The 26945-nt window shown below is 44.6% G+C and overlaps 1 protein-coding gene across 1 annotated transcript in view; it reads left to right on the top strand.

Moving 5' to 3' along the window:
- Window positions 1-23692: 23692 nt before the first annotated feature.
- LOC135569063 (N6-adenosine-methyltransferase non-catalytic subunit-like) overlaps window positions 23693-26945 on the top strand; it is a 39259-nt gene continuing 36006 nt past the window's right edge. Inside the window, 1 exon segment of the mRNA XM_065015901.1 lies at window positions 23693-23910. Coding sequence (XP_064871973.1) covers window positions 23845-23910 — 66 coding nt within the window. The 5' untranslated portion in view covers window positions 23693-23844.

Below are 26945 nucleotides of genomic sequence, written 5' to 3' on the forward strand. Positions count from 1 at the left end.
CATCTCTCTGATTAAACAGACTAAAGGCCCAGTGTAATGGTAATCATCTCTCTGATAAACAGACTAAAGGCCCAGTGTAATGGTAATCATCTGATTAAACAGACTAAAGGCCCAGTGTAATGGTAATCATCTCTCTGATTAAACAGACTAAAGGCCCAGTGTAATGGTAATCATCTGATTAAACAGACTAAAGGCCCAGTGTAATGGTAATCATCTCTCTGATTAAACAGACTAAAGGCCCAGTGTAATGGTAATCATCTCTCTGATTAAACAGACTAAAGGCCCAGTGTAATGGTAATCATCTCTCTGATTAAACAGACTAAAGGCCCAGTGTAATGGTAATCATCTCTGATTAAACAGACTAAAGGCCCAGTGTAATGGTAATCATCTCTCTGATTAAACAGACTAAAGGCCCAGTGTAATGGTAATTCAGGCCCAGTGTAATGGTAATCATCTGATTAAACAGACTAAAGGCCCAGTGTAATGGTAATCATCTCTCTGATTAAACAGACTAAAGGCCCAGTGTAATGGTAATCATCTCTCTGATTAAACAGACTAAAGGCCCAGTGTAATGGTAATCATCTCTCTGATTAAACAGACTAAAGGCCCAGTGTAATGGTAATCATCTGATTAAACAGACTAAAGGCCCAGTGTAATGGTAATCATCTCTCTGATTAAACAGACTAAAGGCCCAGTGTAATGGTAATCATCTCTCTGATTAAACAGACTAAAGGCCCAGTGTAATGGTAATCATCTCTCTGAGTAAACAGACTAAAGGCCCAGTGTAATGGTAATCTCTGATTAAACAGACTAAAGGCCCAGTGTAATGGTAATCATCTCAGTGTAATGGTAATCATCTCTCTGATTAAACAGACTAAAGGCCCAGTGTAATGGTAATCATCTGATTAAACAGACTAAAGGCCCAGTGTAATGGTAATCATCTCTCTGATTAAACAGACTAAAGGCCCAGTGTAATGGTAATCATCTCTCTGATTAAACAGACTAAAGGCCCAGTGTAATGGTAATCATCTGATTAAACAGACTAAAGGCCCAGTGTAATGGTAATCATCTCTCTGATTAAACAGACTAAAGGCCCAGTGTAATGGTAATCATCTGATTAAACAGACTAAAGGCCCAGTGTAATGGTAATCATCTGATTAAACAGACTAAAGGCCCAGTGTAATGGTAATCATCTCTCTGATTAAACAGACTAAAGGCCCAGTGTAATGGTAATCATCTGATTAAACAGACTAAAGGCCCAGTGTAATGGTAATCATCTCTCTGATTAAACAGACTAAAGGCCCAGTGTAATGGTAATCATCTCTCTGATTAAACAGACTAAAGGCCCAGTGTAATGGTAATCATCTCTCTGATTAAACAGACTAAAGGCCCAGTGTAATGGTAATCATCTCTCTGATTAAACAGACTAAAGGCCCAGTGTAATGGTAATCATCTCTCTGATTAAACAGACTAAAGGCCCAGTGTAATGGTAATCATCTGATTAAACAGACTAAAGGCCCAGTGTAATGGTAATCATCTCTCTGATTAAACAGACTAAAGGCCCAGTGTAATGGTAATCATCTGATTAAACAGACTAAAGGCCCAGTGTAATGGTAATCATCTCTCTGATTAAACAGACTAAAGGCCCAGTGTAATGGTAATCATCTCTCTGATTAAACAGACTAAAGGCCCAGTGTAATGGTAATCATCTCTCTGATTAAACAGACTAAAGGCCCAGTGTAATGGTAATCATCTCTCTGATTAAACAGACTAAAGGCCCAGTGTAAGTAATCTGATTAAACAGACTAAAGGCCCTGATTGGTAATCATCTCTCTGATTAAACAGACTAAAGGCCCAGTGTAATGGTAATCATCTCTGATTAAACAGACTAAAGGCCCAGTGTAATGGTAATCATCTCTGATTAAACAGACTAAAGGCCCAGTGTAATGGTAATCATCTCTCTGATTAAACAGACTAAAGGCCCAGTGTAATGGTAATCATCTCTCTGATTAAACAGACTAAAGGCCCAGTGTAATGGTAATCATCTCTCTGATTAAACAGACTAAAGGCCCAGTGTAATGGTAATCATCTCTCTGATTAAACAGACTAAAGGCCCAGTGTAATGGTAATCATCTCTCTGATTAAACAGACTAAAGGCCCAGTGTAATGGTAATCATCTGATTAAACAGACTAAAGGCCCAGTGTAATGGTAATCATCTCTCTGATTAAACAGACTAAAGGCCCAGTGTAATGGTAATCATCTCTCTGATTAAACAGACTAAAGGCCCAGTGTAATGGTAATCATCTCTCTGATTAAACAGACTAAAGGCCCAGTGTAATGGTAATCATCTCTCTGATTAAACAGACTAAAGGCCCAGTGTAATGGATCTCTCTGATTAAACAGACTAAAAAGTGGCCCAGTAAACAGACTAAAGGCCCAGTGTAATAATCATCTCTCTGATTAAACAGAGGCCCAGTGTAATGGTAATCATCTCTGATTAAACAGACTAAAGGCCCAGTGTAATGGTAATCATCTCTCTGATTAAACAGACTAAAGGCCCAGTGTAATGGTAATCATCTCTCTGATTAAACAGACTAAAGGCCCAGTGTAATGGTAATCATCTCTCTGATTAAACAGACTAAAGGCCCAGTGTAATGGTAATCATCTCTCTGATTAAACAGACTAAAGGCCCAGTGTAATGGTAATCATCTCTCTGATTAAACAGACTAAAGGCCCAGTGTAATGGTAATCATCTGATTAAACAGACTAAAGGCCCAGTGTAATGGTAATCATCTCTCTGATTAAACAGACTAAAGGCCCAGTGTAATGGTAATCATCTCTCTGATTAAACAGACTAAAGGCCCAGTGTAATGGTAATCATCTGATTAAACAGACTAAAGGCCCAGTGTAATGGTAATCATCTGATTAAACAGACTAAAGGCCCAGTGTAATGGTAATCGTCTGATTAAACAGACTAAAGGCCCAGTGTAATGGTAATCATCTGATTAAACAGACTAAAGGCCCAGTGTAATGGTAATCATCTCTCTGATTAAACAGACTAAAGGCCCAGTGTAATGGTAATCATCTCTCTGATTAAACAGACTAAAGGCCCAGTGTAATGGTAATCATCTGATTAAACAGACTAAAGGCCCAGTGTAATGGTAATCATCTCTCTGATTAAACTCTCTGTAATGGTAATCATCAGACTAAACAAAGGCCCAGTGTAATGGTAATCATCTCTCTGATTAAACAGACTAAAGGCCCAGTGTAATGGTAATCATCTCTCTGATTAAACAGACTAAAGGCCCAGTGTAATGGTAATCATCTCTGATTAAACAGACTAAAGGCCCAGTGTAATGGTAATCATCTCTCTGATTAAACAGACTAAAGGCCCAGTGTAATGGTAATCAATCATCTCTCTGATTAAACAGACTAAAGGCCCAGTGTAATGGTAATCATCTCTCTGATTAAACAGACTAAAGGCCCAGTGTAATGGTAATCATCTCTCTGATTAAACAGACTAAAGGCCCAGTGTAATGGTAATCATCTCTCTGATTAAACAGACTAAAGGCCCAGTGTAATGGTAATCATCTCTCTGATTAAACAGACTAAAGGCCCAGTGTAATGGTAATCATCTGATTAAACAGACTAAAGGCCCAGTGTAATGGTAATCATCTCTCTGATTAAACAGACTAAAGGCCCAGTGTAATGGTAATCATCTGATTAAACAGACTAAAGGCCCAGTGTAATGGTAATCATCTCTCTGATTAAACAGACTAAAGGCCCAGTGTAATGGTAATCATCTCTCTGATTAAACAGACTAAAGGCCCAGTGTAATGGTAATCATCTCTCTGATTAAACAGACTAAAGGCCCAGTGTAATGGTAATCATCTGATTAAACAGACTAAAGGCCCAGTGTAATGGTAATCATCTCTCTGAGTAAACAGACTAAAGGCCCAGTGTAATGGTAATCATCTCTCTGATTAAACAGACTAAAGGCCCAGTGTAATGGTAATCATCTGATTAAACAGACTAAAGGCCCAGTGTAATGGTAATCATCTCTCTGAGTAAACAGACTAAAGGCCCAGTGTAATGGTAATCATCTCTCTGATTAAACAGACTAAAGGCCCAGTGTAATGGTAATCGTCTCTCTGAGTAAACAGAATAAAGGCCCAGTGTAATGGTAATCGTCTCTCTGAGTAAACAGAATAAAGGCCCAGTGTAATGGTAATCGTCTCTCTCTGTCCTCCAGGTCGCTCCTACTCTAAGACCCTCCAACAGGCTCCTCTCTCCCTCCTCCCCCGTCGTCACTGCCAACAGCGTTACCACGGAGCCTTCACTAGCCGCATGCTCTGCGCCGGGACAGACGGCCAATCGGAGCGCCGCGTGGACAGTTGCCGTGGAGACAGCGGCGGCCCGTTGGTGTGTGAGCGTCCGGGCGGAGGGTGGGTAGTGTACGGTGTGACGTCGTGGGGTCACTCCTGTCGCACGCAACACTCACCTGGCGTCTACACTAAAGTCTCCGCCTTCACACCCTGGATACACAAGGTGATTGGACAATGAGAGGGATACAGGAACTGGATCGTCAAGGTGATTGGACAATGGGAAGAATATAGGAAGTGGATCTGCAAGGTGATTGGACATTGGGATAAGGGCATGAAGAGATGACAGCCAATGTGAGACAGTGGTAGATAACGGACTGGCCAATTGAGAAGGACTATATTTGGAGCTTGTGATTTGATTGGTTAATAAAATAAGCGGTTTAAACCAGTTGAAAGGCTTGACCAATCTCACCCATCTCTCTTTCATATCCACCTCTCCCCCTTTACCCCCTCTCACTCTCTCTCCTTTCCCCTCTCATCTTCCTGCTCATTCCCTCTCTCTCTTCCTCCTCGTTCCCTCTCTCTCTTCCTCCTCGTTCTCTCTCTCTCATCCTCCTCGTTCCCTCTCTCTCTCCCTCCCTTCTTCCATCCCTCTCTTCCTCCTCGTTCCCTCTCTCTCCCTCTCTCCTTCTTCCATCCCTCTCTTCCTCCTCGTTCCCTCTCTCTCTTCCTCCTTCCCTCTCTCTACCTCCTCGTTCCCTCTCTCTCTTCCTCCTTCCCTCTCTCTCTCTACCTCCTCGTTCCCTCTCTCTTCCTCCTCCTCGTTCCCTCTCTCTTTCCTCCTTGTTCCCTCTCTCTTCCTCATTGTTCCTCTCTCTCATCCTCCTTGTTCTCTCTCTCATCCTCCTCGTTCCCTCTCTCTCTCCCTCCCTTCTTCCATCCCTCTCTTCCTCCTCGTTCCCTCTCTCTCTCCCTCCCTTCTTCCATCCTCTCTTCCTCCTCGTTCTCTCTCTCTCTTCCTCCTCCTCCTCCTCCTCGTTCCCCCTCTCTCTTCCTCCTCGTTCCCTCTCCCTCCTCCTACTCCTCCTCATTCCCTCTCTCTCCTCCTCCTCGTTCCCTCTCTCTCTTCCTGCTCATTCCCTTTCTCTCTTCCTCCTCGTTCCCTCTCTCCTCCTCCTCCTCCTCGTTCCCTCTCTCTCCTCCTCCTCCTCGTTCCCTCTCTCTCTTCCTCCTCGTTCCCTCTCTCTCCTCCTCCTCCTCCTCCTCGTTCCCTCTTCCTCCTTGTTCCCTCTCTCTCCCCCTCCTCTTCCTCCTCGTTCCCTCTCTCTCCTCCTCCTCCTCCTCGTTCCCTCTTCCTCCTTGTTCCCTCTCTCTCCTCCTCCTCTTCCTCCTCGTTCCCTCTCTCTCCTCCTCCTCCTCCTCGTTCCCTCTCTCTCTCCTCCTCCTCCTCCTCCTCCTCGTTCCCCGTCTCTCTTCCTCCTCGTTCCCTCTCTCTCCTCATCCTCCTCCTCGTTCCCTCTCTCTCCTCATCCTCCTCCTCGTTCCCTCTCTCTCCTCCTACTCCTCCTCGTTCCCTCTCTCTCCTCCTCCTCGTTCCCTCTCTCTCTTCCTGCTCGTTCCCTCTCTCTCTTCCTCCTCGTTCCCTCTCTCTCCCCCTCCTCTTCCTCCTCGTTCCCTCTCTCTCCTCCTCCTCCTCGTTCCCTCTCTCCCCTCCTCCTCCTCGTTCCCTCTCTCTCTTCCTCCTCGTCCCCTCTCCTCCTCCTCCTCCTCGTTCCCTCTCTCTCCTCCTCCTCCTCCTCCTCGTTCCCTCTCTCTCTTCCTCCTCGTTCGCTCACTCCTCTACTGAACACAATCTCAACTCCTCTTTTATCAGCACGTATTTATTCTAACCCTTTTTAGGGAACACTATTTAAGGTTTAATCAACTCCTGGTTTGATGAACAGTGGAGATTCTTAACTAGACTTAATCTGAGAACGGTTTGTTGCTTTGCTACGGTGTGGACTAACGAACACATCCCAGACAACCGGTCTAAAATGGTTTATATTGTTCTATAAATGACCTGATGAAAGCGACTACGGGTACAGCACATTGTTGTTGACATCCGACTCCTAGGGAACGATGGGGACCACAGGCAGGGAAAGGACTATGTCCTGAACACACACAGACACTACAACATTACTGAGTCACTGTTACTCTACAGCTGTTGTTGACATCCGACTCCTAGGGAACGACGGGGACCACAGGCAGGGAAAGGACTATGTCCTGAACACACACACACACACGACAACATTACTGAGTCTCCTTCGTACTGTAAAGGAGAAGGTGGAGATTTACACTGAAAACACAGAGGTACTCTGCTGTCAGTCAGTATTTCACTGTTAGTCGACACCTGTTGTTTACAAAACATGTGACTAATACAATCTGATTGGATTTGTTGTTGTTTACAAAGCATGTGACTAATACAATCTGATTGGATTTGTTGTTGTTTACAAAGCATGTGACTAATACAATCTGATTGGATTTGTTGTTGTTGACAAAGCATGTGACTAATACAATCTGATTGGATTTGTTGTTGTTTACAAAGCATGTGACTAATACAATCTGATTGGATTTGTTGTTGTTTACAAAGCATGTGACTAATACAACCTGATTGGATTTGTTGTTGTTTACAAAGCATGTGACTAATACAATCTGATTGGATTTGTTGTTGTTTACAAAGCATGTGACTAATACAATCTGATTGGATTTGTTGTTGTTTACAAAGCATGTGACTAATACAATCTGATTGGATTTGTTGTTGTTTACAAAGCATGTGACTAATACAATCTGATTGGATTTGTTGTTGTTTACAAAGCATGTGACTAATACAATCTGATTGGATTTGTTGTTGTTTACAAAGCATGTGACTAATACAATCTGATTGGATTTGTTGTTGTTTACAAAGCATGTGACTAATACAATCTGATTGGATTTGTTGTTGTTTACAAAGCATGTGACTAATACAATCTGATTGGATTTGTTGTTGTTTACTGTTGTTCACCCTCCGAGTCCGACAGAACTGTTTATCAAACGGATTCAGATGGCACCCTATTCCCTATATAGTGCACTACTTATAGAACCCTATTCCCTATATAGTGCACTACCTTTATAGCACCCTATTCCCTATATAGTGCACTACTTATAGAACCCTATTCCCTATATAGTGCACTACCTTTATAGCACCCTATTCCCTATATGGTGCACTACCTTTATAGCACCCTATTCCCTATATAGTGCACTACCTTATAGAACCCTATTCCCTATATAGTGCACTACCTTTATTGCACCCTATTCCCTATATGGTGCACTACCTTTATAGCACCCTATTCCCTATATAGTGCACTACTTATAGAACCCTATTCCCTATATAGTGCACTACTTATAGAACCCTATTCCCTATATGGTGCACTACTTATAGAACCCTATTCCCTATATAGTGCACTACTTATAGAACCCTATTCGCTATATAGTGCACTACTTATAGAACCCTATTCCTATTCCTATATGGTGCACTACCATTTATAGCACCCTATTCCCTATATAGTGTTTACAAAGCTTATAGAACCCTATTCCCTTATAGTGCACTACTTGATAGAACCCTATTCCTTTGTTGTTGCACTAAGCATTATAGCACCCTATTCCTATATAGTGCACTACTTATAGAACCCTATTCCCTATATAGTGCACTACCTTATAGAACCCTATTCCCTATATAGTGCACTACTTATAGAACCCTATTCCCTTTATAGTGCACAAACCTTATAGAACCCTATTCCTATATAGTGCACTACTTATAGAACCCTATTCCCTATATAGTGCACTACTTATAGAACCCTATTCCCTATTAGTGCACTACTTTATAGCACCCTATTCTCTATATAGTGCACTACTTTATAGCACCCTATTCCTATATAGTGCACTACTAATGCACCCTATTGGATATATAGTGTTGACACTACCTTATAGAACCCTATTCCCTATATAGTGCACTAGAACCTATACAATCCTTTATAGTGTTTACTTATAGAACCCTATTCCCTATATAGTGCACTACTTATAGAACCCTATTCCCTATATAGTGCACTACTTATAGAACCCTATTCCCTATATAGTGCACTACTTATAGAACCCTATTCCCTATATAGTGTGCTACTTTATAGCACCCTATTCTCTATATAGTGCACTACTTTATAGCACCCTATTCCCTATATAGTGCACTACTTATAGAACCCTATTCCCTATATAGTGCACTACTTATAGAACCCTATTCCCTATATAGTGCACTACTTATAGAACCCTATTCCCTATATAGTGCACTACCTTATAGCACCCTATTCCCTATATAGTGCACTACTTATAGAACCCTATTCCCTATATAGTGCACTACCTTATAGAACCCTATTCCCTATATAGTGCACTACTTATAGAACCCTATTCCCTATATAGTGCACTACTTATAGAACCCTATTCCCTATATAGTGCACTACTTATAGAACCCTATTCCCTATATAGTGCACTACTTTATAGCACCCTATTCTCTATATAGTGCACTACTTTATAGCACCCTATTCCCTATATAGTGCACTACTTATAGCACCCTATTCCCTATATAGTGCACTACTTATAGAACCCTATTCCCTATATAGTGCACTACTCATAGCACCCTATTCCCTATATAGTGCACTACTCATAGCACCCTATTCCCTATATAGTGCACTACTTATAGAACCCTATTCCCTATATAGTGCACTACCTTATAGAACCCTATTCCCTATATAGTGCACTACTTATAGAACCCTATTCCCTATATAGTGCACTACCTTATAGAACCCTATTCCCTATATAGTGCACTACCTTTATAGCACCCTATTCCCTATATGGTGCACTACTTATAGAACCCTATTCCCTATATAGTGCACTACTTATAGAACCCTATTCGCTATATAGTGCACTACCTATAGCACCCTATTCCCTATATAGTGCACTACTCATAGCACCCTATTCCCTATATAGTGCACTACTTATAGAACCCTATTCCCTATATAGTGCACTACTTTATAGCACCCTATTCCCTATACAGTGCACTACCTTATAGAACCCTATTCCCTATATAGGGTACTACTTTAGACTAGTAGAGTAATACATAGGGAATATAGTGCCATTTGGGACCTATTGTCTCTATGTACTTTATCCTTGTTCTCTAGTTGTAAACTTTTATACTGGTAATATATCTCTGTCAGGTTTATAGGAAACAACACACTACTATCTAATGTTGGGTCTTGGATTGTTCCTTAGTGGTAATATATCTCTGTCAGGTTTATAGGAACAGCACACTACTATCTAATGTTGGGTCTTGGATTGTTTCTTAGTGGTAATATATCTCTGTCAGGTTTATAGGAACAACACACTACTATCTAATGTTGGGTCTTGGATTGTTCCTTAGTGGTAATATATCTCTGTCAGGTTTATAGGAACAGAACACTACTATCTAATGTTGGGTCTTGGATTGTTTCTTAGTGGTAATATATCTCTGTCAGGTGATTGGTTTATAGGAAACAGCACACTACTATCTAATGTTGGGTCTTGGATTGTTTCTTAGTGGTAATATATCTCTGTCAGATGATTGGTTTATAGGAACAACACACTACTATCTAATGTTGGGTCTTGGATTGTTTCTTAGTGGTAATATATCTCTGTCAGGTTTATAGGAACAGAACACTACTATCTAATGTTGGGTCTTGGATTGTTTCTTAGTGGTAATATATCTCTGTCAGGTTTATAGGAACAGCACACTACTATCTAATGTTGGGTCTTGGATTGTTTCTTGTCATTTAATTTAAACTCGTCCGGTGTTTGTGACTGTTACAGCGTTGCTACGGTGACGGATCGATCAGGTTTTCAACCCTCCCGGGGTCGTCCACAGAGATACCGATCCCTAGGCTTTAGTTCAGAAGAGCAAGTCTTCAGGTGTTTTCAGGCTAGGCTACTCATCAAGGTCTGTAAGTGGGAGACCAGGGTTCAGATCCTATCCGGCTAGTGTACTACATCAGGACTAGGGGCCCATCTAGGATGCTGACCCTGTCTGTGTTGACTCAATGTACTGTACTACATCAGGACTAGGGGCCCATCTAGGATGCTGACCCTGTCTGTGTTGACTCAATGTACTGTACTACATCAGGACTAGGGGCCCATCTAGAATGCTGACCCTGTCTGTGTTGACTCAATGTACTGTACTACATCAGGACTAGGGGCCCATCTAGGATGCTGACCCTGTCTGTGTTGACTCAATGTACTGTACTACATCAGGACTAGGGGCCCATCTAGGATGCTGACCCTGTCTGTGTTGACTCAATGTACTGTACTACATCAGGACTAGGGGCCCATTTAGGATGCTGACCCTGTCTGTGTTGACTCAATGTACTGTACTACATCAGGACTAGGGGCCCATTTAGGATGCTGACCCTGTCTGTGTTGACTCAATGTACTGTACTACATCAGGACTAGGGGCCCATTTAGGATGCTGACCCTGTCTGTGTTGACTCAATGTACTGTACTACATCAGGACTAGGGGCCCATCTAGGATGCTGACCCTGTCTGTGTTGACTCAATGTAGTGTACTACATCAGGACTAGGGGCCCATCTAGGATGCTGACCCTGTCTGTGTTGACTCAATGTACTGTACTACATCAGGACTAGGGGCCCATTTAGGATGCTGACCCTGTCTGTGTTGACTCAATGTACTGTACTACATCAGGACTAGGGGCCCATCTAGGATGCTGACCCTGTCTGTGTTGACTCAATGTACTGTACTACATCAGGACTAGGGGCCCATTTAGGATGCTGACCCTGTCTGTGTTGACTCAATGTACTGTACTACATCAGGACTAGGGGCCCATCTAGGATGCTGACCCTGTCTGTGTTGACTCAATGTACTGTACTACATCAGGACTAGGGGCCCATTTAGGATGCTGACCCTGTCTGTGTTGACTCAATGTACTGTACTACATCAGGACTAGGGGCCCATTTAGGACGCTGACCCTGTCTGTGTTGACTCAATGTACTGTACTACATCAGGACTAGGGGCCCATTTAGGATGCTGACCCTGTCTGTGTTGACTCAATGTACTGTACTACATCAGGACTAGGGGCCCATTTAGGATGCTGACCCTGTCTGTGTTGACTCAATGTACTGTACTACATCAGGACTAGGGGCCCATCTAGGATGCTGACCCTGTCTGTGTTGACTCAATGTAGTGTACTACATCAAGACTAGGGGCCCAGTTAGGATGCTGACCCTGTCTGTGTTGACTCAATGTACTGTACTACATCAGGACTAGGGGCCCATTTAGGATGCTGACCCTGTCTGTGTTGACTCAATGTACTGTACTACATCAGGACTAGGGGCCCATTTAGGATGCTGACCCTGTCTGTGTTGACTCAATGTACTGTACTACATCAGGACTAGGGGCCCATCTAGGATGCTGACCCTGTCTGTGTTGACTCAATGTAGTGTACTACATCAGGACTAGGGGCCCATTTAGGATGCTGACCCTGTCTGTGTTGACTCAATGTACTGTACTACATCAGGACTAGGGGCCCATTTAGGATGCTGACCCTGTCTGTGTTGACTCAATGTACTGTACTACATCAGGACTAGGGGCCCATCTAGGATGCTGACCCTGTCTGTGTTGACTCAATGTAGTGTACTACATCAGGACTAGGGGCCCATTTAGGATGCTGACCCTGTCTGTGTTGACTCAATGTACTGTACTACATCAGGACTAGGGGCCCATTTAGGATGCTGACCCTGTCTGTGTTGACTCAATGTAGTGTACTACATCAGGACTAGGGGCCCATTTAGGATGCTGACCCTGTCTGTGTTGACTCAATGTACTGTACTACATCAGGACTAGGGGCCCATCTAGGATGCTGACCCTGTCTGTGTTGACTCAATGTACTGTACTACATCAGGACTAGGGGCCCATCTAGGATGCTAACCCTGTCTGTGTTGACTCAATGTACTGTACTACATCAGGACTAGGGGCCCATTTAGGATGCTGACCCTGTCTGTGTTGACTCAATGTACTGTACTACATCAGGACTAGGGGCCCATTTAGGATGCTGACCCTGTCTGTGTTGACTCAATGTACTGTACTACATCAGGACTAGGGCCCATTTAGGATGCTGACCCTGTCTGTGTTGACTCAATGTACTGTACTACATCAGGACTAGGGGCCCATCTAGGATGCTGACCCTGTCTGTGTTGACTCAATGTACTGTACTACATCAGGATCTAGGAGCTGGGCCCACTTAGGATGCTGACCCTGTCTGTGTTGACTCAATGTACTGTACTACATCAGGACTAGGGGCCCATTTAGGATGCTGACCCTGTCTGTGTTGACTCAATGTACTGTACTACATCAGGACTAGGGGCCCATCTAGGATGCTGACCCTGTCTGTGTTGACTCAATGTACTGTACTACATCAGGACTAGGGGCCCATTTAGGATGCTGACCCTGTCTGTGTACTACATGACTCAATGCTACCCTGTCTGTACTACTACATCAGGACTAGGGGCCCATTTAGGATGCTGACCCTGTCTGTGTTGACTCAATGTACTGTACTACATCAGGACTAGGGGCCCATCTAGGATGCTGACCCTGTCTGTGTTGACTCAATGTAGTGTACTACATCAGGACTAGGGGCCCATTTAGGATGCTGACCCTGTCTGTGTTGACTCAATGTACTGTACTACATCAGGACTAGGGGCCCATTTAGGATGCTGACCCTGTCTGTGTTGACTCAATGTAGTGTACTACATCAGGACTAGGGGCCCATTTAGGATGCTGACCCTGTCTGTGTTGACTCAATGTACTGTACTACATCAGGACTAGGGGCCCATCTAGGATGCTGACCCTGTCTGTGTTGACTCAATGTACTGTACTACATCAGGACTAGGGGCCCATCTAGGATGCTAACCCTGTCTGTGTTGACTCAATGTACTGTACTACATCAGGACCACATCAGGACTAGGGGCCCATTTAGGATGCTGACCCTGTCTGTGTTGACTCAATGTACTGTACTACATCAGGACTAGGGGCCCATTTAGGATGCTGACCCTGTCTGTGTTGACTCAATGTACTGTACTACATCAGGACTAGGGGCCCATTTAGGATGCTGACCCTGTCTGTGTTGACTCAATGTACTGTACTACATCAGGACTAGGGGCCCATCTAGGATGCTGACCCTGTCTGTGTTGACTCAATGTACTGTACTACATCAGGACTAGGGGCCCATCTAGGATGCTGACCCTGTCTGTGTTGACTCAATGTACTGTACTACATCAGGACTAGGGGCCCATCTAGGATGCTGACCCTGTCTGTGTTGACTCAATGTACTGTACTACATCAGGACTAGGGGCCCATCTAGGATGCTGACCCTGTCTGTGTTGACTCAATGTACTGTACTACATCAGGACTAGGGGCCCATCTAGGATGCTGACCCTGTCTGTGTTGACTCAATGTACTGTACTACATCAGGACTAGGGGCCCATCTAGGATGCTGACCCTGTCTGTGTTGACTCAATGTACTGTACTACATCAGGACTAGGGGCCCATTTAGGATGCTGACCCTGTCTGTGTTGACTCAATGTACTGTACTACATCAGGACTAGGGGCCCAGTTAGGATGCTGACCCTGTCTGTGTTGACTCAATGTACTGTACTACATCAGGACTAGGGCCCATCTAGGATGCTGACCCTGTCTGTGTTGACTCAATGTACTGTACTACATCAGGACTAGGGGCCCATTTAGGATGCTGACCCTGTCTGTGTTGACTCAATGTACTCTACTACATCAGGACTAGGGGCCCAGTTAGGATGCTGACCCTGTCTGTGTTGACTCAATGTACTGTACTACATCAGGACTAGGGGCCCAGTTAGGATGCTGACCCTGTCTGTGTTGACTCAATGTACTGTACTACATCAGGACTAGGGGCCCAGTTAGGATGCTGACCCTGTCTGTGTTGACTCAATGTACTGTACTACATCAGGACTAGGGGCCCATCTAGGATGCTGACCCTGTCTGTGTTGACTCAATGTACTGTACTACATCAGGACTAGGGGCCCATTTAGGATGCTGACCCTGTCTGTGTTGACTCAATGTACTGTACTACATCAGGACTAGGGGCCCATCTAGGATGCTGACCCTGTCTGTGTTGACTCAATGTACTGTACTACATCAGGACTAGGGGCCCATTTAGGATGCTGACCCTGTCTGTGTTGACTCATAAAACTAGGATGTTTTTAAAGAACTCTGTGTGTGTTTCTGATTGTCCAACGGTTATCTGATCTCTCATATAATTTAGGATCCAAACACTTCCTGTTATATAAACAGAAAAAAAGAAACAAAATATAAATTATGTTAACAAATATATATATATATATAAATATATATAAATATATACACGACTGTTCAAACACTTCCTGTTATATAAATATATACACGACTGTTCAAACACTTCCTGTTATATATATATATACACGACTGTTCAAACACTTCCTGTTATATAAATATATATATATATATACACGACTGTTCAAAAGTTTTGGGTTCGCTTAGACATTTCATTGTTTTAGAAAGAAAAGCACATTATTACCTTTATTTAACCAGTCAAATCAGTTAAGAACAAATTCTTATTTACAATGACGGCCTACCGGGGAACAGTGGGTTAACTGCCTTGTTCAGGGGAACAGTGGGTTAACTGCCTTGTTCAGGGGAACAGTGTGTTAACTGCCTTGTTCAGGGGAACAGTGGGTTAACTGCCTTGTTCAGGGGAACAGTGGGTTAACTGCCTTGTTCAGGGGAACAGTGGGTTAAACTGCCTTGTTCAGGGGAACAGTGGGTTAACTGCCTTGTTCAGGGGAACAGTGGGGTTAACTGCCTTGTTCAGAGGAACAGTGGGTTTAACTGCCTTGTTCAGGGGTACAGTGGGTTAACTGCCTTGTTCAGGGGAACAGTGGGTTAACTGCCTTGTTCAGGGGAACAGTGGGTTAACTGCCTTGTTCAGGGGAACAGTGGGTTAACTGCCTTGTTCAGGGGAACAGTGGGTTAACTGCCTTGTTCAGGGGAACAGTGGGTTAACTGCCTTGTTCAGAGGAACAGTGGGTTAACTGCCTTGTTCAGGGGCAGAATGATAGATTTTTACCTTGTCAGGTCGGGGATTCGATCTAGAAACATTTCGGTTACTGGCCCAACACTCTAACCACTAGTCTACCTGCCAGCCCGAAAACGTTTTCTAATGATCAATTAGCCTTTTAAAATGATTAACTTGGATTAGCGAACACAACGTGCCATTGGAACACAGGAGTGATGGTTGCTGATAATGGGCCTCTGTACTCCTATGTAGATATTCCATTGGAACACAGGAGTGATGGTTGCTGATAATGGGCCTCTGTACCCCTATGTAGATATTCCATTGGAACACAGGAGTGATGGTTGCTGATAATGGGCCTCTGTACTCCTATGTAGATATTCCATTGGAACACAGGAGTGATGGTTGCTGATAATGGGCCTCTGTACTCCTATGTAGATATTCCATTGGAACACAGGAGTGATGGTTGCTGATAATGGGCCTCTGTACTCCTATGTAGATATTCCATTGGAACACAGGAGTGATGGTTGCTGATAATGGGCCTCTGTACTCCTATGTAGATATTCCATTGGAACACAGGAGTGATGGTTGCTGATAATGGGTCTCTGTACTCCTATGTAGATATTCCATTGGAACACAGGAGTGATGGTTGCTGATAATGGGTCTCTGTACTCCTATGTAGATATTCCATTGGAACACAGGAGTGATGGTTGCTGATAATGGGTCTCTGTACTCCTATGTAGATATTCCATTGGAACACAGGAGTGACGGTTGCTGATAATGGGCCTCTGTACTCCTATGTAGATATTCCATTGGAACACAGGAGTGACGGTTGCTGATAATGGGTCTCTGTACTCCTATGTAGATATTCCATTGGAACACAGGAGTGATGGTTGCTGATAATGGGCCTCTGTACTCCTATGTAGATATTCCATTGGAACACAGGAGGGATGGTTACTGATAATGGGCCTCTGTACCCCTATGTAGATATTCCATTGGAACACAGGAGTGATGGTTGCTGATAATGGGCCTCTGTACTCCTATGTAGATATTCCTTTGGAACACAGGAGTGATGGTTGCTGATAATGGGCCTCTGTACTCCTATGTAGATATTCCATTGGAACACAGGAGTGATGGTTGCTGATAATGGGCCTCTGTACTCCTATGTAGATATTCCATTGGAACACAGGAGTGATGGTTGCTGATAATGGGTCTCTGTACTCCTATGTAGATATTCCATTGGAACACAGGAGTGATGGTTGCTGATAATGGGCCTCTGTACTCCTATGTAGATATTCCATAGAAATCATCCGTTTCCAGCTACAACAGTCATTTACAACATTAACAATGTCTACACTGTATTTCTGATCAATTTTATAATATTTTAATGGACCAACAAATTGCTTTTAGGATCCTAACACTTCCTGTTTTGTGTATAATTTACAATCCTAACACTTCCTGTTTTGTGTATAATTTACAATCCTAACACTTCCTGTTTTGTGTATAATTTACAATCCTAACACTTCCTGTTTTGTGTATAATTTACAATCCTAACACTTCCTGTTTTGTGTATAATTTACAATCCTAACACTTCCTGTTTTGTGTATAATTTACAATCCTAACACTTCCTGTTTTGTGTATAATTTACAATCCTAACACTTCCTGTTTTGTGTATAATTTACAATCCTAACACTTCCTGTTTTGTGTATAATTTACAATCCTAACACTTCCTGTTTTGTGTATAATTTACAATCCTAACACTTCCTGTTATGTAATTTACAATCCTAACACTTCCTGCTATATCTTTTAGGATCCTAACACATCCAAACACTTCCTGTTATATAATTTAGGGTCCTAACACATCCCAACACTTCCTGCTATATCTTTTAGGGTCCTAACACATCCAAACACTTCCTGTTATCATTTAGGATCCTAACACATCCAAACACTTCCTGCTATATCTTTTACGATCTTAACACTTCCTGTTTTGTGTATAATTTACAATCCTAACACTTCCTGTTATCTTTTAGGATCCTAACACATCCTAACACTTCCTGCTATATATTTTAGGATCCTAATACATCCAAACACTTCCTGCTATATCTTTTAGGATCCTAACACATCCAAACACTTCCTGTTATATAATGTAGGATCCTAACACATCCCAACACTTCCTGCTATATCTTTTAGGATCCTAACACATCCCAACACTTCCTGTTATATAATTTAGGATCCTAACACATCCAAACACTTCCTGTTATATAATTTAGGATCCTAACACATCCAAACACTTCCTGTTATATAATTTAGGATCCTAACACATCCAAACACTTCCTGTTATCCTTTAGAATCCTAACACCTCTCTCTCATTTGCTGTCTCTCGTTCTCTCTCTGTCTCTGTCTTTCTCTGTCGTCTCTTTCTCTTAACCCCCCCATCCATATCCCTCTCTCTCTCCATATCTCTCTCTCTTTCTCTCTCTCTCTCTCTCTCTCTCTCTCTCTCTCTCTCGCTCTCTCTCTCTCTCTCTCTCTCTCTTTCTCTCTCTCTCTCTCTCTCTCGCTCGCTCTCGCTCTCTCTCGCTCTCTTTCTCTCTCTCTCTTTCTCTCTCTCTCTCTCTCTCTCTCTCTCTCTCTCTCTCTCTCGCTCTCTCGCTCTCTCTCTCTCTCTTCTCTCTCTCTCTCTTTCTCTCTCTCTCTCTCTCTCGCTCTCTCTCGCTCTCTTTCTCTCTCTCTCGCTCTCTCTCTCTCTCTCTCTCTCGCTCTCTCTCGCTCTCTTTCTCTCTCTCTCTCTCTCTCTCTCTCTCTCTCTCTCTCTCTCTCTCGCTCTCTCTCTCTCTATCTGTCTCTCTCTCGCTCTCTCGCTCTCTCTCTCTCTTTCTCTCTCTCTCTCTCTCTCTCTCTCTCTCTCTCTCTCTCTCTCTCTCTCTCGCTCTCTCTCTCTCTCTCTCTCTCTCTCTCTCTCTCTCTCTCTCTCTCTCTCGCTCTCTCTCTCTCTCTCTCTCTCTATATATATATATATATCTTTCTCCCCGTCTATATACCCTGTCTTTCCCGGATATGCTGTAGTTTAGTACCAAATGTTAGTCTGAACAACAAACCTATCTTAGTTCTCTCTCTTTATCGCAGCACTGCCCTGTCAAACAATGTCTACAGGAATGACCACACACACACTGCACTTAGCACTACTCTGTCAAACAATGCCTTGTGGAATGACAGTCATTGTGTGTGTGTGTGTGTGTGTGTGTGTGTGTGTGTGTGTGTGTGTGTGTGTGTGTCTGTGTGTGTGTGTGTGTGTGTTTCCTGGATAAGCAGACACACAGTTCAGAGCTGTGGACAAAGCAGGCCTTTATGTTAGACTCTCCCTTCACTAGGGTGTGATAGACGGGCCACTGTTCACAGAAGTGTTATGGACAGAACACTTTAAAAACATCCTTCCATCTCTCCCTCCATCCCTCTCTCCCTCTATCTCTCCCTTCATCTCTCCCTCCATCCCTCCATCCCTCTCTCCCTCTATCTCTCCCTTCACTAGGGTGTGATAGGGTATGGACAGAACACTTTAAAAACATCCCTCTCTCCCTCCATCTATCCTTCTATCTCTCCCTGCATCTATCCCTCTATCCCTCCCTTCATCTCTCCATCTATCCCTCTATCCCTCCCTGCATCTATCCATCTATCCCTCTATCCCTCTATCTCTCCATCTATCCCTTCATCTCTCCCTCCATCCCTCCCTTCATCTCTCCATCTACCCCTCTATCTCTCCCTTCGTCTCTCCCTCCATCTCTCCCTTCATCCCTCTATCCCTCTATCTCTCCCTTCATCTCTCCCTCCATCCCTCTCTCCCTCTATCTCTCCCTTCACTAGGGTGTGATAGACGGGCCACTGTTCACAGAAGTGTTATGGACAGAACACTTTAAAAACATCCTTCCATCTCTCCCTCTATCCCTCTCTCCCTCTATCTCTCCCTTCATCTCTCCCTCCATCCCTCCATCCCTCTCTCCCTCTATCTCTCCCTTCACTAGGGTGTGATAGGGTATGGACAGAACACTTTAAAAACATCCCTCTCTCCCTCCATCTATCCTTCTATCTCTCCCTGCATCTATCCCTTCATCCCTCTATCTCTCCATCCCTCTATCTCTCCCTTCGTCTCTCCATCTATCCCTCCATCTCTCCATCTATCTCTCCATCCCTCTATCTCTCCCTTCGTCTCTCCATCTATCCCTCCATCTCTCCATCTATCTCTCCATCCCTCTATCTCTCCCTGCATCTATCCCTTCATCCCTCTATCTCTCCATCTATCCCTTCATCCCTCTATCTCTCCATCTATCCCTCTATCTATCCCTCCATCCCTCTATCTCCCTGCATCTATCCCTTCATCCCTCTATCTCTCCATCTATCCCTTCATCCCTCTATCTATCCCTTCATCCCTCTATCTCTCCATCTATCCCTCCATCCCTCTATCTATCCCTTCATCCCTCTATCTCTCCATCTATCCCTCCATCCCTCTATCTATCCCTTCATCCCTCTATCTCTCCATCTATCCCTCCATCCCTCTATCTATCCCTCCATCTCTCCATCTATCCCTTCATCCCTCCATCTCTCCATCTATCCCTCCATCTCTCCATCTATCCCTTCATCCCTCTATCTCTCCATCTATCCCTCCATCTCTCCATCTATCCCTCTATCTCTCCCTTCGTCTCTCCCTTCATCCCTCCATCCCTCCATCCATCCCTCTCTCTCCCTGCATCTATCCCTTCATCCCTCTATCTCTCCATCTATCCCTCCATCCCTCTATCTCTCCATCTATCCCTCCATCCCTCCATCTATCCCTCTATCTCTCCCTTCGTCTCTCCCTTCATCCCTCCATCCCTCTCTCTCCCTGCATCTATCCCTCCATCCCTCTATATCTCCATCTATCCCTCCATCCCTCTATCTATCCCTCTATCTCTCCATCTATCCCTCCATCTCTCCATCTATCCCTCTATCTCTCCCTTCGTCTCTCCCTTCATCCCTCCATCCCTCTCTCTCCCTGCATCTATCCCTCCATCCCTCTATCTCTCCATCTATCCCTCCATCCCTCTATCTATCCCTCTATCTCTCCATCTATCCCTCCATCCCTCCCTCTATCTCTCCCTGCATCTATCCCTTCATCCATCCATCCCTCTCTCTCCCTGCATCTATCCCTTCATCCCTCCATCCCTCTCTCTCCCTGCATCTATCCCTTCATCCCTCTATCTCTCCATCTATCCCTCCATCCCTCTATCTATCCCTCCATCTCTCCATCTATCCCTCTATCTCTCCCTTCGTCTCTCCCTTCATCCCTCCATCCCTCTATCTCCATCTATCCCTCTATCTCTCCATCTATCCCTCTCTCTCCATCTATCCCTCTATCTCTCCATCTATCCCTCTATCTCTCCATCTATCCCTCTCTCTCCATCTATCCCTCTATCTCCATCTATCCCTCCATCCCTCTATCTCTCCATCTATCCCTCCATCCCTCTATCTATCCCTCCATCTCTCCATCTATCCCTCTATCTCTCCCTTCGTCTATCCCTTCATCCCTCCATCCCTCTATCTATCCCTCCATCTCTCCATCTACCCCTCTCTCTCCCTGCATCTATCCCTCTATCTCTACATCTATCCCTCTATCTATCCCTCTATCTCTCCATCTATCCCTCTATCTATCCCTCTCTCTCCATCTATCCCTCTATCTCTCCCTTTGTCTCTCCCTCCATCTCTCCATTCAACCCTCCATCTCTCTCTCTCTTACCTTATAAACCCTATTACTGACCTTAGATCAGTTTAATGGGATGCAGTCTCTCTGGATAAACCCTATTACTGACCTTAGATCAGTGTAATGGGATGCAGTCTCTCTGGATAAACCCTATTACTGACCTTAGATCAGTGTAATGGGATGCAGTCTCTCTGGATAAACCCTATTACTGACCTTAGATCAGTGTAATGGGATGCAGTCTCTCTGGATAAACCCTATTACTGACCTCAGATCAGTGTAATGGGATGCAGTCTCTCTGGATAAACTGTTCCTGTTCCGGTCAACCCTGTTCCGGTCATCCCTGTTCCGGTCAACCCTGTTCCGGTCAACCCTGTTCCGGTCAACCCTGTACCGGTCAACCCTGTTCCGGTCATCCCTGTTCCGGTCATCCCTGTTCTGGTCAACCCTGTTCTGGTCAACCCTGTTCCGGTCCACCTGGTTCCTGTCAACCCTGTTCCGGTCAACCCTGTTCCGGTCAACCCTGTTCCGGTCAACCTGGTTCCGGTCAACCCTGTACCGGTCAACCCTGTTCCAGTCAACCCTGTTCCGGTCAACCCTGTACCGGTCAACCCTGTACCGGTCAACCCTGTTCCGGTCAACCCTGTACCGGTCAACCCTGTTCCGGTCAACCCTGTTCCGGTCAACCCTGTACCGGTCAACCTGGTTCCGGTCAACCCTGTTCCGGTCCACCTGGTTCCGGTCATCCCTGTACCGGTCAACCCTGTACCGGTCAACCCTGTTCTGGTCCACCTGGTTCCGGTCATCCCTGTACCGGTCAACCCTGTACCGGTCAACCCTGTACCGGTCATCCCTGTACCGGTCAACCCTGTTCCGGTCAACCCTGTACCAGTCAACCCTGTTCCGGTCAACCCTGTTCCAGTCAACCCTGTACCGGTCATCCCTGTACTGGTCAACCCTGTTCCGGTCCACCTGGTTCCGGTCAACCCTGTACCGGTCAACCCTGTTACTTTATTTGGCACTTAACAGGCACTTACTTCAGTCATGTTTTATTCAACCTCTAGAGATGGAAAACTGGTGGTTTATTAATTTGAACATCTGCTCTTTAAAATGAGGTGAAATCACATGTATTGTTTCACCAAGTTACATTTTTCAAAAGGCAGCGAATTGGTGGAACAACCCTGCTACTGGAACAACCCTGCTACTGGAACAGCCCTGCTACTGGAATTGGTGGAACGACCCTGCTACTGGAACAACCCTGCTACTGGAACGACCCTGCTACTGGAACAACCCTGCTACTGGAACAACCCTGCTACTGGAACAACCCTGCTACTGGAACAGCCCTGCTACTGGAATTGGTGGAACGACCCTGCTACTGGAACAACCCTGCTACTGGAACGACCCTGCTACTGGAACAGCCCTGCTACTGGAACAACCCTGCTACTGGAACAACCCTGCTACTGGAACAGCCCTGCTACTGGAACAGCCCTGCTACTGGAATTGGTGGAACGACCCTGCTACTGGAACGACCCTGCTACTGGAACGACCCTGCTACTGGAACAACCCTGCTACTGGAACAACCCTGCTACTGAAACAACCCTGCTACTGGAACGACCCTGCTACTGGAACAACCCTGCTACTGGAACAACCCTGCTACTGGAACGACCATGCTACTGGAATTGGTGGAACGACCCTGCTACTGGAACGACCCTGCTACTGGAAAAGTCCTGCTACTGGAACGACCTTGCTACTGGAAAAGCCCTGCTACTGGAACAACCCTGCTACTGGAACAACCCTGCTACTGGAACGACCCTGCTACTGTAATTGGTGGAACAACCCTGCTACTGGAACGACCCTGCTACTGGAACGGCCCTGCTACTGGAACGACCCTGCTACTGGAACGACCCTGCTACTGGAACGACCCTGCTACTGGAACAGCCCTGCTACTGGAACGACCCTGCTACTGGAACAACCCTGCTACTGGAACGACCCTGCTACTGGAACGGCCCTGCTACTGGAACGACCCTGCTACTGGAACGACCCTGCTACTGGAACGACCCTGCTACTGGAACAGCCCTGCTACTGGAACGACCCTGCTACTGGAACAACCCTGCTACTGGAACAACCCTGCTACTGGAACACAATAATCTCTCTTTCCTCCTGAAGTCTACACCTTCACTGCTCTCTACAGCAACATCTGAAAGCTATAGGTTGGTAGAGGCATGGGCTAGCTAGAGGAAGTTAACGCCCCTCTTCCAGCACACTTTGGGCGGAAGTAGAGAGAATTGGTGACTAACGGCCTTTCTGATGATCATTGTTCACAGTTTATTCACGGTGGAATAACGCGATACAACATCACCACCGTGTGGTCGCATCTGCTCCATTGCACCAGCAGAAAGACAGGAACGCGACGAACTGTGACGCAAATCACATGCGCAACATTCGAACCGGAAGGACGTCATCACAACTCGACTAACGTTCATTGTTTTCGAGTAAAACAGCGTTTCCACCTCCGACACCGCCGCGAGAAAAAAACAAGTTTTAAACTATTTTTTTTTGTGTAACTAACGAAATACTTTATTAAACTTAATCACCGATAAAGAAATGAATAGTCGCCTACAGGAGATACGGGAAAAGCAGAAGCTGCGACGCCAGCTTCTAGCTCAACAGGTAGCTAGCTGTAGCTAAGCTAGTTATACTAGCTGGGGAGCTAACATGCGTTGTCTTCTTGTTTTTGATTTTATTTATTTATTCCACCTTTATTTAACCAGGTAGGCCAGTTGAAAACAAGTTCTCATTTACATCTGAAACCCCGACCAAGATAAATCAAATCAGTTCGACACATACAACAACACAGAGTTACACGTAAACAAACATACAGTCAATAATACAGTAGAAAAACAAGTCTATATACAATGTGAGTAAAATGAGGTGCGATAAGGGGAGGTTACATGCTGGGCCACTAAAGCCTTTAGCCCGAGGGAAGAGACATCTATGTATCTAGCTACATAACTACCATACCTTGTGAGTTGACTAACATTTGTAGCTAATGTAAACATGTCACGTTATGCTACGGTGTTTGGTTTAACTGAATAGGATTAGGTCAACAGGTAACGTTATGCTACGGTGTTTGGTTTAACCGAATAGGATTAGGTCAACAGGTAACGTTATGCTACGGTGTTTGGTTTAACTGAATAGGATTAGGTCAACAGGTAACGTTATGCTACGGTGTTTGGTTTAACTGAATAGGATTAGGTCAACAGGTAACGTTATGCTACGGTGTTTGGTTTAACTGAATAGGATTAGGTCAACAGGTAACGTTATGCTACGGTGTTTGGTTTAACTGAATAGGATTAGGTCAACAGGTAACGTTATGCTACGGTGTTTGGTTTAACTGAATAGGATTAGGTCAACAGGTAACGTTATGCTACGGTGTTTGGTTTAACTGAATAGGATTAGGTCAACAGGTAACGTTATGCTACGGTGTTTGGTTTAACCGAATAGGATTAGGTCAACAGGTAACGTTATGCTACGGTGTTTGGTTTAACTGAATAGGATTAGGTCAACAGGTAACGTTATGCTACGGTGTTTGGTTTAACCGAATAGGATTAGGTCAACAGGTAACGTTATGCTACGGTGTTTGGTTTAACTGAATAGGATTAGGTCAACAGGTAACGTTAGCTATTAGCATGACTTAACATGTCATTGACCTAGCACATCGTCTAAAGTGAGCCTCTAGTTCGCTATTAGCATGACTTAACATGTCATTGACCTAGCACATCGTCTAAAGTGAGCCTCTAGTTAGCTATTAACTTGTTGTTAGTTAACGATCGGAGTTACTGTACTTATTGTTGTTATTGAGCTATTTTGGCTTATTTTGTGGCAGTGGAGTGATGCCGATTGACCTTGATTGAGTTGAGTGGAAAAAGCTAAACGTATATTAGTTAACCAACGCATCTTTTATCAACTCATATAATAGTTACGTTAGCTAGCTATTGTTCGTCCTAGACATTAGTTACTGTTATGGCGTGAGAGCATTTTGTGCGTATGATCGTAGCTAAGAGACGGATCGCTTCTAGATGATCCATTATCTCTGTCCATTAGAGGCGTCTCTAACTATGATTGTAGCTAAGAGACGGATCGCTTCTAGATGATCCATTATCTCTCTGCATTAGAGGCGTCTCTAACTATGATCGTAGCTAAGAGACGGATCGCTTCTAGATGATCCATTATCTCTGTCCATTAGAGGCGTCTCTAACTATGATTGTAGCTAAGAGACGAACTTCTAGATGATCCATTATCTCTCTGCATTAGAGGCGTCTCTAACTATGATTGTAGCTAAGAGACGAACTTCTAGATGATCCATTATCTCTCTGCATTAGAGGCGTCTCTAACTATGATCGTAGCTAAGAGACGAACTTCTAGATGAACCATTATCTCTGTCCATTAGAGGCGTCTCTAACTATGATCGTAGCTAAGAGACGAACTTCTAGATGAACCATTATCTCTAACTATGATCGTAGCTAAGAGACAAACTTCTAGATGCTCCATTATCTCTGTGCATTAGAGGCGTCTCCAACTATGATCGTAGCTAAGAGACGAACTTCTAGATGAACCATTATCTCTAACTATGATCGTAGCTAAGAGACAAACTTCTAGATGCTCCATTATCTCTGTGCATTAGAGGCGTCTCCAACTATGATCGTAGCTAAGAGACGGATCGCTTCTAGATGAAGCTCAGATTCAAAATCCCATTATTAACCAGCTGTTCAACCGTTCATGTTCAAAATACGTTTATTGATTCACCAAATATGGAGTGTCGCTGAAAAACTGTCTTCATTTACTCCCGTTATGCCGGTGTGTGTTTACACTGAACTAAAATATAAATGCAACATGTAACGTTTCATGACCTGAAATGATCTATAAGCACATAAAAGCATATGTCGCTCAACTGTTGTGCTCTAATCCCTGTTAGTGAGTGTTTCTCCTTTACCAAGAGAATCCATCCATCTGAAAGGTGTGGCATATCGAGAACCTGATTAAACAGCGTGATCGTTACACAGGTGCACCTTGTGCTGGGTGACAATTAAAAAGCCACAAAAAAATGCACATTTTTTGTCACAACACAATGGCCACAGGATGTCTCAAGTTGAGGGAGCGTTGCAATTGGCATGCTGACAGCAGGAATGTCCACCAGAGCTGTAGCCAGAGAATTTTTAATGTTCATTTCTCTACCATAAGCCGCCTCCAACGTCGTTTTAAAGAATTTGGCGATACGTCCAACCGGCATCACAACCGCAGACCACGTGTAACCATGCCAACCCAGGACCTCCACGTGCGGCTTCTTCACCTGAGGGATCATCAGAGACCAGCCACCCGGACAGCTGATGAAACTGAGGAGGATTTCTGGCTGTGATAAAGCTCTTTTGTGGGGAAAAAAACACATTCTGATTGGCTGAACCTGGCTCCCCAGTGGGTGGACCTGGCTCCCCAGTGGGTGGACCTGGCTCCCCAGTGTGTGGACCTGGCTCCCCAGTGTGTGGACCTGGCTCCCCAGTGGGTGGACCTGGCTCCCCAGTGGGTGGACCTGGCTCCCCAGTGGGTGGACCTGGCTCCCCAGTGGGTGGACCTGGCTCCCCAGTGGGTGGACCTGGCTCCCCAGTGTGTGGACCTGGCTCCCCAGTGTGTGGACCTGGCTCCCCAGT

Source organism: Oncorhynchus nerka, unplaced genomic scaffold (genome assembly GCF_034236695.1).
Source record: "Oncorhynchus nerka isolate Pitt River unplaced genomic scaffold, Oner_Uvic_2.0 unplaced_scaffold_1223, whole genome shotgun sequence".
NCBI lineage: Eukaryota > Metazoa > Chordata > Actinopteri > Salmoniformes > Salmonidae > Oncorhynchus > Oncorhynchus nerka.